The sequence below is a fragment of the Thalassophryne amazonica genome, chromosome 8, assembly GCF_902500255.1.
Source record: "Thalassophryne amazonica chromosome 8, fThaAma1.1, whole genome shotgun sequence".
Classification (NCBI taxonomy): domain Eukaryota; kingdom Metazoa; phylum Chordata; class Actinopteri; order Batrachoidiformes; family Batrachoididae; genus Thalassophryne; species Thalassophryne amazonica.
Window position 1 is genome coordinate 85,937,260 of NC_047110.1, and position 19,769 is coordinate 85,957,028.

The 19,769-nt window shown below is 43.5% G+C and overlaps 1 protein-coding gene across 1 annotated transcript in view; it reads right to left on the reverse strand.

The window, feature by feature from the left end:
* Window positions 1-19,769, reverse strand: part of b4galnt4a (beta-1,4-N-acetyl-galactosaminyl transferase 4a) — a 440,181-nt gene that overhangs the window by 122,730 nt on the left and 297,682 nt on the right. Inside the window, exons 4-6 of the mRNA XM_034176867.1 lie at window positions 5,415-5,510; window positions 5,155-5,245; window positions 2,170-2,270 (exon numbers count right to left, since the gene is read on the reverse strand). Coding sequence (XP_034032758.1) covers window positions 2,170-2,270; window positions 5,155-5,245; window positions 5,415-5,510 — 288 coding nt within the window. The remainder of the gene's footprint in view (window positions 1-2,169; window positions 2,271-5,154; window positions 5,246-5,414; window positions 5,511-19,769) is intronic.

Consider the following 19,769-nt stretch of genomic DNA (forward strand, 5'->3'; position numbering starts at 1 on the left):
TACGCATGCAGTCACAAAGTTCTTCTGAAAAACTGGAGCGATCTGAATTCGGTTGGATGAATATGGATGTGTGTGTGTGTGGAGACAATTCACCTCGTTCACAACATGACAGAACTTAACGATGCGCTGTTACGAATAATAGCGCGCAACAATGCGGAACACTATTCTTGACAGTGTGTAATGGTTCCTGATAATTCTCCAGCAACACGTGCCATCAATTGTAATGTGTGGTAACAGGTTGCAGCAGTTCCTGAGGACACCTGACGCCTCTGCCCCGAATCATCACATTCGTGATCAGCGGCCAAAAATGTGTACTTCGTGGCATTCGTGACTTGTCCTCGTTATGTGTAAATGCAGCATAACATGATATTCTAATGTTTTGAGAAGCAGTATCTCCATCTTGCAATGTCCTCAACATCTTCTTCTGTCAAACCAACCATGTCCTCCATCACCACAACCATAAGCCTCCTCTTTGGTCTTCCTCTTCTCCTCTTCCCTGGTGGCTCTATCCTCAGCAACCTTCTCCAGATGTAACCTATGTCCCTCATTTGCACATGTCTAAACCATTTCATTCTCTTCTCTCACTCTTGTCTTCAGACAGATTTACCCATGGTGCTCCGGCAATATACACATTCCCAATCCTGTCTATCCTTCTCACTCCCAAGGAAAAATTGTAGCCACCACCTCCAGCTTCGCCGCCTGTCTTTTTGTTAGCATCACTGCCTCCATCCCATACAACATAGCTGGTCTACCCTCTCCCAAACTTTTCCAGTCATTCTTGCACATACCCTTCCGTCAAAAATCACTCCTGTCACTCTTCTCCACCCACTCCATGCTGCCTTAAGTTCTTGACCTTTCTACCACATACAATGTTAAGTAGAACAGTTGACCCTAATTGTCATAAATTCATCTACCTTCACTATCTCTACTCCTTGCAATCACAACATCTCACCATGCTCCCTCTCATTTACACACATGTACTCAGTCATGCTCTGACTGACTTTCATTACCCTTCTCTCCAAAGTCTACCTTCACATCCCCAGGTTGACCTCAGTCTGATCCCTGCTCTCATCATAGATCACAATGTAATTTACAAACATTATAGCCATTGGAGACTGCTGTCTTATCTCATCCATCAACCTGTCCATCATCACTGCAAACTGATGCATCACTGATCCTTGATGCAATCCTGCCTTCACCTTGAACGCAACAATCATCCCTCCCGCATACTTCATTGCTGTCACACTGTCCTGATAAATATCCTGTACCACCCTCACATACATCTCTGCCACTCTCAGCTTCCTCATACTTATAACACTGACATTATTGTAGAAGCAGAGGTCTCGGGGGCCTTGTCCTCCCCCGTATTCAATTTCTTGTAAGGTAAGACAACAAACAAACAAACTAACCCAGGAATTACCCCTCACAAAAACCAACTGGAGTTATTGGACTGGCTATGAACGCATGCCATGGTTGATCCCCTGCTGTGTGGTACATGTGTGAAAGGACAGCTCCGTATAATGTCTGGACCCGACTTTCTGGACATTGTCCCAGAGTTCATATGAGAACACAGCCTCAGTGTTCTGCCTGTTTCTGTGAGGCTTGTCATTGACACAATAAATTACTTTCATGGTTGACTTGTCAGAATTAATATCACAGCTAATGACAACGGCATCAGCTTGAGTTACAAAAAACCCTCAGAACTATGCCCTAGTAGAATTTGTTCCTGTAATATATCTGCCCCTGTGTGTATAATTGTCTGTGAAAGGGAAGACATCGTGAAATACCATATCATACTGTATGGTTTAATAAAGTCTTTATGTAATCCGATGACAAAGGTTTGGCTTTCCTGTATGTATTTTTTCTTTCTGCTTCCCAGACATATACATTATACAAAGGGTTTTTAAGTCATGACATTGAGGAGTTTGAAAGTATTTAGGCCTCAGGTGATTTTGCTTCTTCCTGCAGTAAAACTTTCTTGCTTAGCAAGATGACTCCCTCAAACCGAGCAAATGCATTCACAGTCTTGCAAATGTGTCACAGTTGAATTAGCTGACATTTACAAAGCACAAAGAATGCTGGGACCTTGTCGATATCAGTGGTGTCAAGGCTTTCTCGCTGTGTTTCACATTTTATATCAGAATGTGCCACAATAAATTCAGTACCTACCCGTCCTACGTATACCAGCAGCCTGGCGTTGAGAGGGCTCTCGTCTGGACTCAGCCAGAACTCAGAGTTATCGTCAGATGACACGGAGAACTGGAAATCACCTGGCAAAAAAAACAAAAACAAAAAAGGCATATTCAAGAAGATTCAGAGTACAACCCTACACACACACACACACACACACACACACACACACACACACACACACACACACACACACACACACACACACACACACACACACACACACTCTTTGAGGTAGGTGTTATCTGGTTAAATGTAGCAACAATTTACATATGATGTAAATATTTGGTGGCCTTCCACACAATGATCCTTGGAATAGGTTCCAGCCTCCGCGTGACCCTTAACTGGAATCAGCTGATTCAGAAAATTAATGAATTAATGAATTATACAGGTTATGGAAGACACTTAAGTAAATCAAACTGTTGTGGGATTGACAGAAGACAGTCATGCGGAACTGACAGGTTTTTTTTGGTGGTAAATCAAAGGGGTTTTTTGTTGTTGGTTTTTTAATACAGTTACCGTATTTTCCGGACTATAAGTCGCACTTTTTTACATGTTTTGGCAGGGGGTGCGACCTATACTCCAGTGCGACTTATAAATGAAAAATATACCGGTAGATTCTCAATTAATTTACCATAATAAAACAATTTTACGTGACAGAGTCGCTCTAAGATTTAAAATGGCCGGAAATGCAATGCATCATGGGCACTGTAGTATGGCAGCCGTCCTATAGGTCACGCTGGTCGCGATAACCAATCAGAGAACAGAACATTGGACGTGTATTCCTCACTTCACCCAGACAATGATTGTGAAACAGCGTGTGAAGCAGACGAACACGGTGCTTATTCCGGGAGGGCTAACAAAACAGCTTCAACCCTTGGATATCAGTGTGAGCAGAGTTGATGCTCAGAGCTGTGTGGGAGCACTGGCTGAGCGACGGCGGAGGATTAGCATCTGCACTTGGAAGGAGCTGGCTTCGACACCACAGGGAGGTCATGAGCTGCGCAGGTAGGTGCTGCATGGTTCGGCTCGCAATGTGGTCCGCAAAATACAAACATATCCGTAGGTAAAATGCAGCTCACGAGAGGGCGCTCAAGGCTTGTGTGACTGTTCCTGCGACTTCTGACTACCATAGAAAAATAGAAATTTCAACATTACTGATAACTTAACAAGACAATGGAGAAGGCCAGAAAAAAATGCCACCAAAAAGAAAAGGATACTCTGCAGATTACAAGTTGCGACTGGTGAAATATGCATCCAAAAACGGTAATTGATCAGCAGAGAGAGAGTTTGGAGTGAGTGAGAAACTTGTGAGGGACTGGAGGAAAGCAGAGGTTACTCTAACCACCATGAAAAAAAACAAAAAAAGCTAATCGCGGGCTAAAAGCTAGACGGCCACAGCTAGAGGAACGAGTCCGCACATGGGTGCTCGAACAATGTGCAGATATTATCATCATAATATCATAATATTATCATCTGAACTTTCATGTTAAGTTAACATACCTGTATGTCCATGCGACTTATACTCCAGTGCGACTTATCTATGGTTTATTTTTCTTTATAATGGATAAAGTGGCTGGTGCGACTTATACTCCGGTGCGACTTATAGTCCGGAAAATACGGTAATTAAGAAATGTCAAATGCTGCATTTAGAAGTGCGAGGTGAAGGGCAGTTATTACATCCGTCAAGAACATAATAAAATCACCTGCATTTATTTGTCTGCCTCTCTGTTAATAGGACTACCTCAAAACTACTGCACAGATTTTGACGAAATTTTCACAACAGATAGATATTAGGCCAAGGAACAACCCATTAAATTTTGGAGTTGATCCAGATCCAGATTCTGTATCAAGTTTCACTTTATATACTCTTTGAAGGATTACTGTTAGCAGGATTACATCAAAACTACAGCACAGATTTTGATGGAATTTTTTTTTTTTTAACACAAATACATATGAGGCCATGGAAGATTGAATTCTGGAAGTGATTTGGATCCGAATCCGGATTCTGGATCAAGATTTCACTTTATATACGCTTTAAAGGATTACGTCAAAACTACTTCATGGATTCTCACCACATTTCCTCCATGGATACACATTAGGCCATGGAAGACTCCATTCAATTTTGGAGTTGATCCAGATCCAAATTCAGACTCTGGATAAAGATTTCACTTTATATACACTTTGAAGGATTAAGTCAGAACTACTTCACGGATATTCACCAAATTTTCACCACGGATACATATTTTGACGAAATATGACAAAGTAAAAATCTGTCGGTCTGCTCTGTGTCAGCCTGATCCCGTCAGATCTCAGAAGCTAAGCAGAGCAGGATCTGGCTAGTACCTGGATGGGAGACCTCTTTGAAACATCAGCGGCTGTGTGTGTTTCTCCAGGTAAAACTGGAGTTGCGTCAGGAAGGGCAACTTGTGCCAATTACCAATGCAGATCTGGTTGTATCCGCTGTGGCGACCCCGAACAAAACCGGGAGCAGCCGAATGAACAACATGACAAAGTAAAAATCTGCATGGATTTTGAAGAAAGTTTCAACACAGATACATATTAGGCCATGGAAGACGCCATTACATTTTGGAGATGATCCGGATTGGTGGACTTCAGAGATCGCTCATCGCTCTTGTTAAGTATAGTTATTGTAACGTTGAAGAAATCCAACCTCTCAGCCTTCAGCTGGAGAAAGTCTTAGTATGAGGGGAAAAAAGTGGCATAGAAGTTCAAAATGAACAGGAATCTAATTAATAAGTTCATATTGTATAATTGTCAAAGGACATTTGGGTGTTCAGGGTTTGGGGTATCCATAGCAACTGGGCTTGAGGGTCAGGCTGCGACTTCAGTCACAGGAAAGGTGAGAAAAATCCATTCAATTATGGGCTCTGAAGCCATTTGACTAGCAGAGCTGAAGACTTTGTTTCTGTTGATAAATGACACTCGTGTCATCTATTTTACCATCTCTGTAAGGATGAAGGAAGCCAAAAATCCTCAGGCCATAGTTCTTCCACTTGGGAGCCACCGCCAACTTCTTCAATGTGGTTCTGGTCTGCAATAGAAAACAAACATAGGAGTAGCTGCATTCACTCAGAGATGAAAAAGACACTTTTCATAAGGTTAAGCCTGAAACAAAATGTGTTTCTATGGCATCAACTTGTGACAAACATGCAGAAAACAACCGGTAGCAACAGGCAGTCAACCTGCTTTCTGACACTTACGTGTGGGTACAGAGGAAAGTGCAGATTCTTTCTTAGCTGAGCTATCGAGGAGCCGCACCAGTCCTCAAACACGTGCAGGTTGGCCTGGCCCTTAAACTGCCAACGCAGAACACAGACAGAGGAAACAAATTAGCTCCTAAAACAACATCACAGTTTCATTTTAACAAGCAGAGTTTACAGGCTCAGGTTTACAGCCGCTGAGATTCCATCCAGCCAGAAAGATTTCTGCCTGTGAAAATACATTTTCCCTGCAAGATTGTTTTTAATGTAGGATAAAGGATGTCACACACATATATATAGGTTGTCACTGTCAAGGTGTGAACAAAGGGTGTTAATTGTTAACATTAACAACAAGAAGCACCACTGCCAACATTTTCTATAACATGGCTTCTCAACAGTCAAAGACACCTTATTGGCATACAATATAACTGCTATAAGTGCAGGAGTGGTATCAGTAATCCTACAGAAGCCCGGGGCTTCTCCCCGGTTATTGCAGCGTGAAGTGGGTGACAGTCGACAGCTCTCCCTGGATGGGATGCCAGTCCATTGCGGGTGACTTTCCCAGCCTAGGCTGGTATCCATTTAGAGCTGGGTGGACTGGGACAATGCAGATGAAGTGCCTTGTCCAAGGACACAGACAGGAAACATGAAGCACAGACCTGGAATCAAACCTCTGTCTATATGCTGGTATCCAGCTCTTATTCCACAGAGCCACCTACTCTGGAATGTAACGATGCCTTGCAGAAATTCATCCTAAAGATGGAAAGCCAGTAATTTCTAGAAAATAATCATCTCTGTGAACATCACAAACGAATAACTTTTCTATAATTAAAGGGATTAAACTTTACTAATTTACTAATTTTACTAACTTTACTATCTTTACTAATTAACTTTACTTCATTTTCACAAAACACACTGAAAATGTTGATCATGGCTCAGTATAGAAACCTCACACCTTCTTTGCAGCTCTGGATAAGGAGGCAAATCCTGGAAAAAAATCTTTTAGTAAACCAAGATTAGATTGAGAGCTTTTCAGAACTTTGGACAGTTCTAGAAAAAGAAACAGAGACATGGCTCTAAAAGTATGAGTACAGCATATGTCGGTAATAAGGACCAAAGATCAGGTGCTTTTGAGTGTAGAGCAGTGCTCACCAGCTGCTGGAGGTCACCTGTCCTGCATGCTTTATGTGTCTTCCTGTTGCAACCACAGTTGATCAATCAAGTTTGGTGGCTCCTAGGTTTTTATTGCCTGAGCACACCTCACTTAGTTCATTAGCACTTGGTGAAGCAGGGAGAGTTGGATAACATACAAGACACATGTTCTCCAGCAGCAGCCTTGGTGACCCTCAGTATAGATTTTGAGACTTAGAGATAGAGGCGTAGACAGTCGACACAGCAGACCCACAGTCCAGGTGTGAATTCCATCTGTATGTAGAAATACTTATGGGCTGTCCTCACAGAAAGGTTCCTATTCTGGGAGCACAGTGCTGGGTAACGTCTGACTTTAGACCCATTTTTCTTTGTTGCGTGAGGACAAGATAAATCAAAAACCGCTAGATGGATATCCTCCAAATTTGGCAGGACTATTACTTACATACGTATATATATATATATATATATATATATATATATATATATATATATATATATATATATATATACACGAGGTCTGTTAGAAAAGTATCTGACCTTTTTATTTTTTTCAAAAACCATATGGATTTGAATCACGTGTGATTGCATCAGCCAAGCTTGAACCTTCGTGCGCATGCGTGAGTTTTTTCACGCCTGTCGGTTGCATCATTCGCCTTTGAGCAGGCTTTGTGTGAGCAGTGGTCCACCCTCTCGTCGTTTTTTTATTGCGAATAAATGTCTGAACAATTTGGAGCTTTGCTGCATCAATTTTTTTCCAGTGCTCACACAAAGCCTGCTCACACACACATATATATATATATATATATATATATATATATATATATATATATATATATATATATATATATATATATATATATATATATATATATATATTAGGGCTGGGCAACGTTAACGCGCTAACGTTGCGTTAATTATTGAGGTCATTATCGCTGCTTTTTTTTTTTTTTTTAGCCTTATGACTGTTGCTCGTTGCCTTTTATTTTGAAAGCGTCAGTCGGGGGCGAGCTTATGCTGCTGCTTCCTGCTGATAGCTGAGTTCACAAGAAAACGACACAAGGATCGAGAAAAGTACAGGCTATGCAATGCACAACAAAACAAAATGCAGAAAGATGCCGAACTTTTGAATGGACATTTTCGGTACAAAGTTCTACAGGATCAGGCCCGGATCCAGACCGGTTTGGATCGGTCAAATTTTTTTTTACGCATCGTTCGTCATCAGTAAAAAAAAAAATCATGAATAATCTCGAATAGCCGAACGTGTCCCCGCGGTGAACACAGCTTTTTGGTGGTTTTCATATCAACCTATAGTTCGTAAATTATACAGATTTTTCCGAGTTTCAGAGTCATACAGACGTACAAATAAAGTCGGATATTCAGGGTTTGGTCTGTAATAAACTATTTCTGCAGCGCGGCTCCACTTTGAAACCATGAACCATTGAAGCAATGCTTCGATCCAGTAGCTCGTTGGTTCTTTGATTCACTGCTCTTCAGAAACGGCAAGCCGCTTCTTAACCCCTCACAAAGCCATTAAAATATCGTCAGTCACTTTTGTGTGGATTAAAGTCACTAACTGGGACTCTTGTCTTGTTGCTGTCAAGAAACGAGAATCGTCCTCCGTTCCGTTCACACAGCTCGAAGCGCTGCACGGCTGAGACAAAGTCCGGTCGGAATTAATAACTTCAAAATGAATCGCCGCTTTAAATAAAATGACACCTCTTTCCAAATGTAATACAGACAAGAATCTACAATCGACTAAAACGTTTTTTTTCCTCCCAAAATGAAACGTGCTGTATTTTCTTTTCAAATTACATCCTGAAGTGAAGCACAGCAGCTGTAAGAGCTCAGCTCAGATATATGGAAACACATTCATGCCAATGTCTGAAAGGAAATGCTTTTGACAAAAACTACAGATTTTGTTTATTCCTATTTATGTCCAGAGATCAAGGATTCATCATGTAGAGTTCATTATGTACAAAGTTTAAGGATCCAGTGACCAAATTCATATTTATTTACTTTAAGACTCAATAAAATGTTCAATTTCAGTTCAATTTAAATGGCTTATAAAGTGCCAAATCACAACAAAATCTAAATATACTAAAACAAATACATCACAATTGTACACATATCAAATTGTGGTATGTGTACAATTGTGACATATTTGCTTTAGTACATTTAGTCATGGACATGAATATTGTTATTGTGATATGAAACAGGATAACAAATGACCTGCCAGTGGTTTTATATTTGATTTCATTAGTGTGTTTCAGTTGAAATTTACATTTTCAGATTTATGCAATGTTCATTTACATTTTCAAATAAAACTGTGCCTTTATGCGGCTTTTGAATTCATTTTTGGGTTTCACATATACCATGCGATTAATCATGATTAATCACATAAAGTCATTGAGTTAATGCGATTAAGATTTTTTATGTTTGCCCACCCCTAATATATATATATTATAATGCATTTTGGTCTTCTGTAAGGCACAAGAGTTTCACAGCTTTATTTTAAAAGAATTACACAGTTGTCCACTGCAAAGGACATTCCATAAGAATTGAATTGTGGCTTATAAAACTGCATGAGACATGCACATATGCATACACAACAGTATGAATTCATCAGCATGATGTGACAAGTAAAATCTTAACACTATACCCAAGTGTGACCTGAGGGCAAACAGTAGAGACTACAGATGAAACTGCATGTCCAGATGCATCACCCCGCACAAAGATGCACACAATAAAGTGCACACACTCGCATGCACATTGCCGCTTACTGGCAAACATTAGGAGGTGATCTCAGTGACTCAACAATTTGCACAATGACCAACCAAGTACAGCAAGACACTCAAACACTTGCATAAAGTATGCACACAGCAATATGTGGCATCTGTTAGACTGTGACAGACCCAGCAGGCTGCCACTGGAATGCCCACACGACAGTTCAGTCATCACAGAACTTGAGCAGTGAAGCAAACTCTCACCAGTGAAACAGTATTGTGACGTTTTCAAGTCAGATCAAAGTAAATGCTAGTTTTGCCCATCTCACTGAATGTACAGTGGGGCAAAAAAGTATTTAGTCAGTCCCTGATTGTGCAAGTTCTCCTACTTAGAAAGATGAGAGAGGTCTGTAATTTTCAACATAGGTACACTTCAACTGTGAGAGACAAAAAGGAAAAAAAAAAAAAAAAATCCAGGAAATCACATTGTAGAATTTTTAAAGAATTTGTAAATTATGGTGGAAAATAAGTATTTGTTACTTTGTAACATAATCTTTGTTGGTTTATTCACACCAACCTGCTTGACTATTGTAGATTGTAAATTATGGTGGAAAATAAGTATTTGGTCACCCACAAACAAGCAAGATTTCTGGCTCTCACAGACCTGTAACTTCTTTAAGAAGCTCTTTTGTCCTCTACCTGTTACCTGTATTAATGGCACCTGTTGGAACTTGTTATCTGTATAAAAGACACCTATCCACAGCCTCAAACAGTCAGACTCCAAACTCAACTATGGCCAAGACCAAAGAGCTGTCGAAGGACACCAGGAAGATGTAGATGTGCACCAGGCTGGGAAGAGTGAATCTACAATAGTCAAGCAGGTTGGTGTGAAGAAACCAACAAAGATTATGTTACAAAGTAACAAATACGTATTTTCCACCATAATTTACAAACAAATTCTTTAAAAATTCTACAATATGATTTCCTGGATTTTTTTTTTCTAATTTTGTCTCTCACAGTTCAGGTGTACCTATGTTGAAAATTACAGACCTCTCTCATCTTTCTAAGTAGGTGAACTTGCACAATCAGGGACTGACTAAATACTTTTTTGCCCCACTGTAGGTGAGAAACTGCTGAAGAACAAGGACTGCATTTCTATAGTGCTTTTCCAACTACCAGTTGCTCAGACCACTTTACAATGATGCCTCACATTTACTTTCCCAGCCAAAGCTGGCCCCGTTTTTGTAGCTGGGTGGACTGAGACAATGCAGATTGTCTTGTCCAAAGAGACACAGAGACAGGGAGGCAAACCGAGGTCTACATGTCTGCAGGCCAGCTCCTTATCCACCAAGCTACTTGCTCTACAGCTGTTGGCTCCATAAAGTGTAATTACAGTCAACCACTCAGGATGTAAGAAGTAGTAAGTCCAGTCTAGGCCCTGAAGCTTGTTGGCACCGGTGCTTATCCCCACATTCCATAGGGTGAAGCAGATGAGCTTTACAACTTCCCCTTTATGGGAGGCCAGTATGACTTGGGTTACTTCTACAGTGAAGGCTGGTACTATTTACAACTGGGACAACAGACAATGCAGACTAAATGTGTGGTGCAAAGACACAGACAGGTAACATGGTCAGTTATCAAGTCCAATGACTCATTCAAGACAACTGAAAACACTGAAAATCCAAGTTGGAAAAAGTGGGGGTTCACTCAATGAACAACATTATGGATGCACGCAGTGACATATTCAAGCTGTTGTTAGTTTTACAAGGACTACATAAATAAGTTGTTACAAGTTGTTATAACTGCTTGTTGTGTATACCGTATTTCCTTGATTAAATGCTTGGCCTTGAATAGGGGTCTGTCTCATTTAATGGCCGGGTCAAAACTTTGTCCGAACCCCTCCCTCCCCCAAAAAAACAAAACACCTGCCTTAAATAAGCGCTGAGCCTAGTTTCTGCTTCAACATCTCTGTAACTCCGTAACCACACAATGACAGTGATGTGAGCGTCACCCTTTCGAAGTTCTCCATCACGCTGGTGAGTGATGTAATGCAATTTACTGCCGGAATAGCAGGGGGCACAACGTGGAGAACAAGGCAGGACTTTCTTTCAGTCTGCACTGCCACTATTCCTGGGATATATACAGTCTATTCTTCCTTTTTTTTTTTTTTGCCTTTTGCTGGATCAATTTGTCCCTCAATGACCTCCACTTCTTTATACAATCATTAATCTCCAAACCAATGTAACATGTAATTTCCCTCCATGAATGCAGGTCATTTGAATGTATTTGCAGTTTTTTTGACTCTGTGTTGTAAAGTTGGTCATATTTGTGGACTTTTTTGCAAAACATTCCTCGATTTGATCCATGATCAAAACGTAATTGGTGTGCTCACTGCAAAAACTTTTAAAAGTATGCCAAGACAGGAAGGAGTGAAACCAGAAAAGTGACCAATCACCACCCTTGCTTTCTCCCTTATTATGTGTAGTTTCAATTTTTGGGAGGTGCACATCAAGCTTCAGAGAGGGGTTCTGAGAGGGTTTGCAGTGACACAGAGGGCTCTGATCTAAGGGCCCTGTCCCACTGGTGTTTAGGAGGATTTGCGCATGAAATGAGGAGACAAAAGCTGAGCGTCCGCAACAAAGGTGGGCGGAAATGACAAATGTCCCGGGGTGGATCAGCGAATACATGAGGAAGAAAAGCGGATATAACAGGGAACAGAAGCGAAGGCAACCGCGGAGGCGCCCCCATGAGGGGCACAGCGGCCGTGATGCACTCGCTTCATCCGTGCCCACTCTGTCTGCATGCGCGACATACCATTTGTGACCGTGATGTGGCCGTGCTGGGCACGTGTCATATCTGTTTTGCACGCTGTCCCGGTCCGCTGCCAAGCCGCGCCAACCCGTCGGTTGCGGATATCAGCGGATGACAGGGGACATGCGGCACGTTGGTTGTGTATGTCCTGCGTATGTCTTCAGTATGTGTTCAGGCAGTGATGCGGATCTCATCCGCAGCAGGATTTTTGAGCGGCTCAAAAATCCTGCTGCGGACATGCGTGCCTCTGCGGATGATCACGGACGTGTTCGGATGGCGGCTGACTCATACAGGAATGTTACACGGTTATTGCGGTTGTTTGGCGGATGTGGGCCACTTTTGTGCGCATTCCATCCGCAAATCCTCCTAAACGCCAGTGGGACAGGGCCCTAAAGCCCTGGTCTCACCGAATAATGAAGGATGAATAGTGAGCCACGTAGCATGTTTTTTTTGGTACGAGTCCAGTTATTCAACAATTGTGGGAGAATACTGGCTCTGAGAGGCTGTTAAAGGCAGAATATTCGGCTAACGAGGCTCATCTCTGAGTGTGGCACTAATTTCAAGAAGTTCAAAATTTAGCAACAACAGTGTTGGGCAGTTTGTGTACGAGGTACTACGAGGACAAACAGGACTGTTAGAAGCCTATTATCCAAGTACCTGGCAGCTACAAGGACAAGGCAGGCTATTTTGGCTCCACACTCTCGTGCACTTTGTTGTGACGATCCCACCTGCTTTGTCTGCCGGACGCTGTATACAAAATCATTTTTTGTAGCAGATTAATCATTTTCTGTCAGAGTTTGGATGTTGAAAACACCTCTAATCGCTTTGGGAATCACAGAGGACTGTGTCAGTTGGAGCTTTTATTCTCTCTCTCTCTCTCTCTCTCTCTCTCTCTCACCCCCCCCCCCCCCCCTCTCTCTCTGTGGAACAGACTAAAATGTAATTATTTGTAATATTTTATTGTAATAACTTGGTAAAACAGTTGCATGTTCATTCCTTCTTATAAGCAGCTGTAAAAGTATGTTTATAATAGATTTAACATATTGTTACAATGGATCAGATGAGCTCCACTGTGAGTGCGCACTGACGCAATGACTCGCACTCAAGGCAAGCATTTTCGCAGAATGGCAACGCGCAAAAGATAATAATGGACAAACACAAAGTGAAAAGGTGGACTCACTGGTGTCAAAATGACTGTAAGCCGCGGAAGAAATAAAGCCAGCGAGAAGAAGTGCAGAGGTGACTGTCCAGGAACCTGTGGTTCGGTTCTAGCTGGTCTGATGGGTTTTGTGTTGTGTGTTTTTTTGAGGGGGGGTTGGTCCACACAGGTGCAGGTGTATATAATTAAAGCGGTCATTGTGGTGTCTTTTTTTGTCACAGAGAAACATCTCCACAGTAGTTCTTTTTCCTTCATTATTTTTTCCAACCTTGCACTGGGTGCACACATAGAACTGCTGCATTTAATTACCCTGAAACACAGGTATACTACAGCCTGACACACGGAAGCGCACACCGGCCGGACTGTGCAGGAGTGTCTTTTTTTGGACTGTGTTTAAAAAATGTGAGAACATCATGAATGGATGCTGTGAATTGAAAACCCACACTTAAAGTTTAAAGGGACCAAGGGTGGAAGGGCTGGACCAAACCCATCCTTTGGCCAAACAATTTATATTACAATACGATACAATACTGTACAATATTGTGATTCAAACTTCAACAATAATATTACAGGCATTGATTGATGACTGTCGAGATATTTAGAACGACTCCAAATCAAGTAACACTAATTAAATGCTGTAGATTTTTAATTGATTTTTAATTTTCTTGGATTGCAAATGGAAGCACTCAGTTTCGTACAGAATTTCCAAACCGACCACATGTTCAACACCCCCCCCCCCCCCACAATCATATACCATATCATATTTAATAAAATTTCAAGCTTCAGTAGGATTTCATGGCATTAAGTGGTGACATTGCAGATTGTATTAGGTCATTACTGGTTATGATTTTGTTTTTTTCACATTTTTGCCTCTTTGGAGAGAGGGGGGGATTCATGCTCGCTTGCCTTCTCTTGTGATGAGCAATATGTATGATCCTCCATTTTACAAACATGAGAGTTGTCAAACCCGTTAGCCTGCACTAGCAACCGGTAGACCATGTACAGGGGAGTAACCACTAATTCCTCTTCTTTTTTGTTCAGTCTTTAGGCCATGCTGCAAAATGCAAAAGGTGGAGTGAGTATGTTCCTTCTGGGTGGCTACATCAATATGGTTTACAAAAACACATTGGCTCATTGTTGTAGGTAATTTTTACACTAATGAACGCTATATTCCATTTCCATAAATCCTATACACCGTAGCTTTGGGAATAAAAGTTAAGCAGTTTTGCTAGAGAAATGAGGTAGAAGGCCATGAGGAACATGAATAAACTTGTTAAACTGTCAGAGTGTGGAGATCCGAGCTGCCTGATTTGTGCACACACCTGTTTAGTTATATTTAAACAGTGGTCCAGATAAGCACAACAGCTGGCACACACAGGCCTCAAGTGTGCACAAATTTGCGTTTATGCTAGATTTTGCTGCCAGATGAGTGAGCTTGTTCTGCAGAAGCAGCTGATTACCCACATATGTGTCCTGGTGTTTTAGTAGAACAATATATAAGCATCTGGAAGAACACACACACACACACACACACACACACACACACACACACACACACACACACACACACACACACACACACACACACACACACACACACACACACACACACACACACACACACACACACACAACCTCTAACCTAACTTAATCAGGCTCCCAGATTTCACTTCCACTTTTATTTACACACAAATTGATCTCTTAACGTTGCATGTACGTGTCCTCATAGGACTGGAACAATTCTGTCTTCATAGTATTGAGTTCTGTGTTAATGGATTTTAATGCACATGCATTTGTGTGGGAGCTTGTTAGGGTCCTATCTCACTGGGCTGCAACAGTGTGCAAATGGCAAATGCAAGGGAGATCACTTGATTTTGCGCAACATTCGCTGGGTGATGGTCTTCCTTCACTTGACTTGCAGGACGTCACAAGCATCACACATGGATTTTGAAATGTTCAAAGTTGGCAAGGCAACAAGGGTCGTCCCAATATGCTGGCAGAGCATCACTGGTGTCGTACGACCCTCTGAATGTACTTGCTAGGACTCCTAACGTGAGATTCGTGAGAAGACTGTGACAGGGTTGGCAAGCCATCAAACCAGAGAGTGAACTGAGGGAAAAAAAGATGATCTGACATTCTGGGTGCCAGATGCATGAGCTGCCCTGGGAGTACAGCAAAACAGCGGAGGTGACCGGAGAGGAACAGCCGCTTCTGGAAGTGGCCAAGCTGCTGCCAGTGCATGCAATTGCAGCGGGTTTCAGGAATTCTGTCCGCACTTTCTGAACTTATTTAATTTTATTTTATTTTGAGGAGCACAATGGAAGTTGAGTTTAAAATCTTGCGGCTGTCCGATGGTTCATTCTGGGCTTCTGGGTGTTGGGAAAGTGAAGTACACGGACCCACGCCAGGGGGCGTGAATGAACGGCCAATAGGAAGTCCGAATAAATAACAATTTATTCTGCAAATGTGCACAAACAACCAAATATGCTTTTAGTCAGTACTTGAAATGTCGCGGGGGTGTTCGTGAGGCCGAACAGCATGACCAGGTACTCAAAGTGACCTAAGGGGGTGTTAAATGCCGTCTTCCATTCGTCTCTCTTCCGGATCTGAACCAGGTGATAAGCATTACGCAGATCTAGCTTGGTGAAGATTTTAGCTCCATGCAAGGGCGTGAACACTGAATCTAATAAGGGCAACGGGTATCGGTTGCGAACCGTGATCGCGTTCAGCCCTCTGAAATCAATGCATGGACGGAGTCCAACGTCCTTCTTGCCCACAAAAAAGAAACCTGCACCCAACGGGGAGGAAGAGTTTCGGATTAACCCGGCAGCTAAAGAGTCCCGGATGTAGGTTTCCATTGATTCGCGCTCAGGACGTGAGAGATTGTACAGCCTGCTGGACGGATACTCAGCGCCCGGAACCAAATCATTGGCACAATCATACGGTCGGTGCGGGGGAAGCGTGAGTGCCAGATCTTTGCTGAAAACGTCAGCAAGATCATGGTACTGAGCCAGCACCGTTGTAAGATTGGGGGGGACTCGGACCTCCTCTTTAGCAGTCTCACCGGGTGGCACCGAGGATCTTAGACACTCCCGGTGGCAGGTTTTGCTCCATTGAGCCACTACCCCAGATGGCCAATCAATCCGTGGATTGTGCTTCACCATCCAGGGAAAACCCAAAATAATCCTGGAGGTAGAAGGTGTTACTAAGAACACAATCTCCTCCCTGTGATTACCAGAGACAACCAAAGTTAAGGGCTGTGTCTGGTGTGTGATTACTGGGAGGAGGGTGCCATCTAGTGCCCGTACCTTCAATGGTGAAGGAACGGCCACCAGAAGGAGCCCTACCTCCTTAGCCCATCTACTGTCCAGTAGATTTCCCTCTGACCCCGTGTCAATCAGTGCTGGGGTGTTAAGGGTTAAATCCCCACAGAGGATCATGACTGGGAGTCGTGCGCATTTGCGTGGGACACCCGTGTGGTTGTATGACTCACTCTTAACCCAATCTCTAAGGTTGAGTCTTGTTGTTTGACCGCCTGGGGCCCCTGATTCTGCGCATGCTCATTCGAGCTGCAGTAAACACACTCTCCACATGCCAGTCTCCTTTGTTTCCTCCTTCTCAATTTGGCCCTGCTCGTTTCCATAGCAACGTCAACAGGGGGAGCTGGTGTCACGTGGAGAGCCCTGGCCTTGGAGTGGGGAGAGGGCGGGGCTGCTTCGGACCCGGAAGGGGGAGGGACGGCGCACACCCGGCCACGTCCTTCGTCTCGCTCCCGTCGATGTTCGGCTAATCGATTGTCTAATCGTATGACCAGATCTATCAGCCCATCTAAATTCCACGGTTGATCTTTCGCCACCAGGTGCTCCTTTAGGGCCGGAGACAGCCCCTTTACAAAGGCGGCGCGGAGTGCCACCGAATTCCGCAACGCGGAAGGTGACTGCATATTCGGCTGCGCTACGACGCCCCTGTCAGATTGACAGTAGCACATTTGAAGCGGCTTCGCCTCTGTAAGGATGATCAAACACCTGTCGAAACTCCCTGATAAACCCAGTGTATGTTTCATTATCTAGCGACAGGTCCGCAGGAGGAGTGGCTGCAGCCGCGCCTGACGCGCGCGCCTCCACCTGAGCGGTGAGAGCCTCCATCCTACGGGTGAGGTGAATATCCTGCTCGGTTAACAGATCCAACCGAGCAATGAGGTTGGTGAGAATGTGCTGCAGCTCACCCAACTCACCTCTTGGTGGAGCCTGCGCACCTTGCATTTCCATTGGTGGTTCAACTGGTGGAAAACGCTCCTCGGAGTCCATGACGTGGCTGAGTTATCCTGTTTGGAAGGTGAAGTACACGGACCCACGCCAGGGGGCGTGAATGAACGGCCAATAGGAAGTCCGAATAAATAACAATTTATTCTGCAAATGTGCACAAACAACCAAATATGCTTTTAGTCTGTCAATCACAAAACTCAGTGACACGTGGGCAGGCCCGAGGGTAGGAGACGCCTATCCAGAGAAGAGCCGGGACCCACGATGTTCCACAGCCAGCGGAGACCTGCAATACACCGGAGGAGCCAAGTCCTGAGTCCCCAGGTGGCCACCGCTTCCAGCTGTCAGATCCGGTACTGCTGGCAGGAACAGACACAGGTGAAAAGGTGGGTGTGTGAACACCCAGCAAACAATCAGCTACAATACAGTTCCTTTCTGAGGGAAAAATCTCCACCTCCAAATACAGCAAGGGTGGCCAGGTTCGGTCCTCGAGAGCCACATTCCTGACACTCTTAGTTGTCTCCCTGCTCCAACACACCTGAATCCAATGAAAGGCTCATTAAAAGTCTGCTAACGAATCTTTCATTGGATTCAAGTGTGTTGGAGCAGGGAGACAACTAAGAGTGTCAGGAATGTGGCTCTTGAGGACCGAACTTGGCCACCCCTGAAATACAGGAACACAGAGTACGTGCAGTGCCTTATGTATCACTTAATCAAGTCTGAAGTGAGGAGTGGAGACGCCAACTCCTCCAACTTCCACAAACTTAGCTTAAGCTGCAAGTGTACAAAAGGTTAACGACTGCAAAAAGCTTAGATGCAAAAAACGTGTGCGTACGGCACAGAACGGCTGAGTTGGTTTACCTTTAGGGTAAGCAGATAACTCGGCAGAGTGTGATGTTTCTCCCAGGCTTTTATGGATGGTGATGAGTGGTGATGATGTGTGACAGCTGTCAGCTCCGTGCACCTGGTGGACTCCTCCGACAACTGCACCCTCTGGTGCCTGAAACCCGACAACAGGCAGGGCACTCTCTGGTGGTGAGCCAGCAGTACCTCCTCTTCGGGCGGCCCACACAACACTGGGCTGGACAAAGCTCACGAGCAGAGACCACCCATCACAGCTGTTCCAAGACAGCGCTGTATGAGTTTTAATCTTTTTTAATCTGGAGCTCTCTCTGTCTTTCTGATGACATGCAGCAGAGTTCTCTGATGTCCTTGCTGAGAACAGCACACAAACTGTGAGGAAATATGACATCATGTTTTCAGACCACATAAACTCCATTCAAATCCTCCTGCCCACAGTGCATATGTGTCTTAAAACCAGGAAAATCCTTCTGCTAAATGTGCTGCCGTGGAAATGTGACACCATTTGTCCATCAGAGTCAAAAACAAAGGAGGACGGAGGAGGAGGACAGCACATGTGATCTGTAAAATTTTACATGCAGATCCACCTCGGATCTGCTGTGATGAGACCCAAGTGCAAAATGCAAGGGAACAGCCGAAGGGACTTACTATGTTATTGCCGAATAAATCAAATCAAAGGGCGCGCACACACGAAGTGCTGCATCACAGAGAAGTGGCTGTTCCAGCGCGTGGACAAGTGTTGCATGCGGATCTCAGAGCCGAGGACAAAAGGATCATACAAGCTGGGGATTGTGTACTGGACATTCATGGCAGGAGAGGACGGCGGATCCAACAGGGACATGATTCTCCAAGTCGGTGAGTGTGCTGTTCACTTTTATTGCTGTTTCTTTTTCCCCCTCTGTGAAGCTATGCTTGGCTTTTTATTATTTTTATTTATTTATTATAATTTTATTTATTATTTACAGGACTGTGCCTTCCTGGCTATGTCTTTTCATATAACAGCAGGATAATAACAGAATAAGATCAGCTGAACACTTTTTGTGCCACCATGTCGTCATTTCAGCTGGGAGTGGCTCAAGACATCCATGAGAGTGATGCACAGCATTCACATGCAGATCACCAAATCTTTGTATCTGTGAAGGCTGCGCATGACATTCTCGTGAGTGCTGCATGGCCTTTGAGTCTCCAACTACTCTCCGACAGTCGCAGCCCAGTGAGATTGCACCCTTATAGTCCACTATCCTTCACAGTGCAGCAGCATGCCCATCACAACTCCTGCATTAAACACAAAACAATTATTGTGCAAACATGTCAGTCAAACAGTGTCTTCTATTTACGTACCAGCATATGAGTGTGCTTTGATACATCAAGTGTTTTCCTTTGCTCT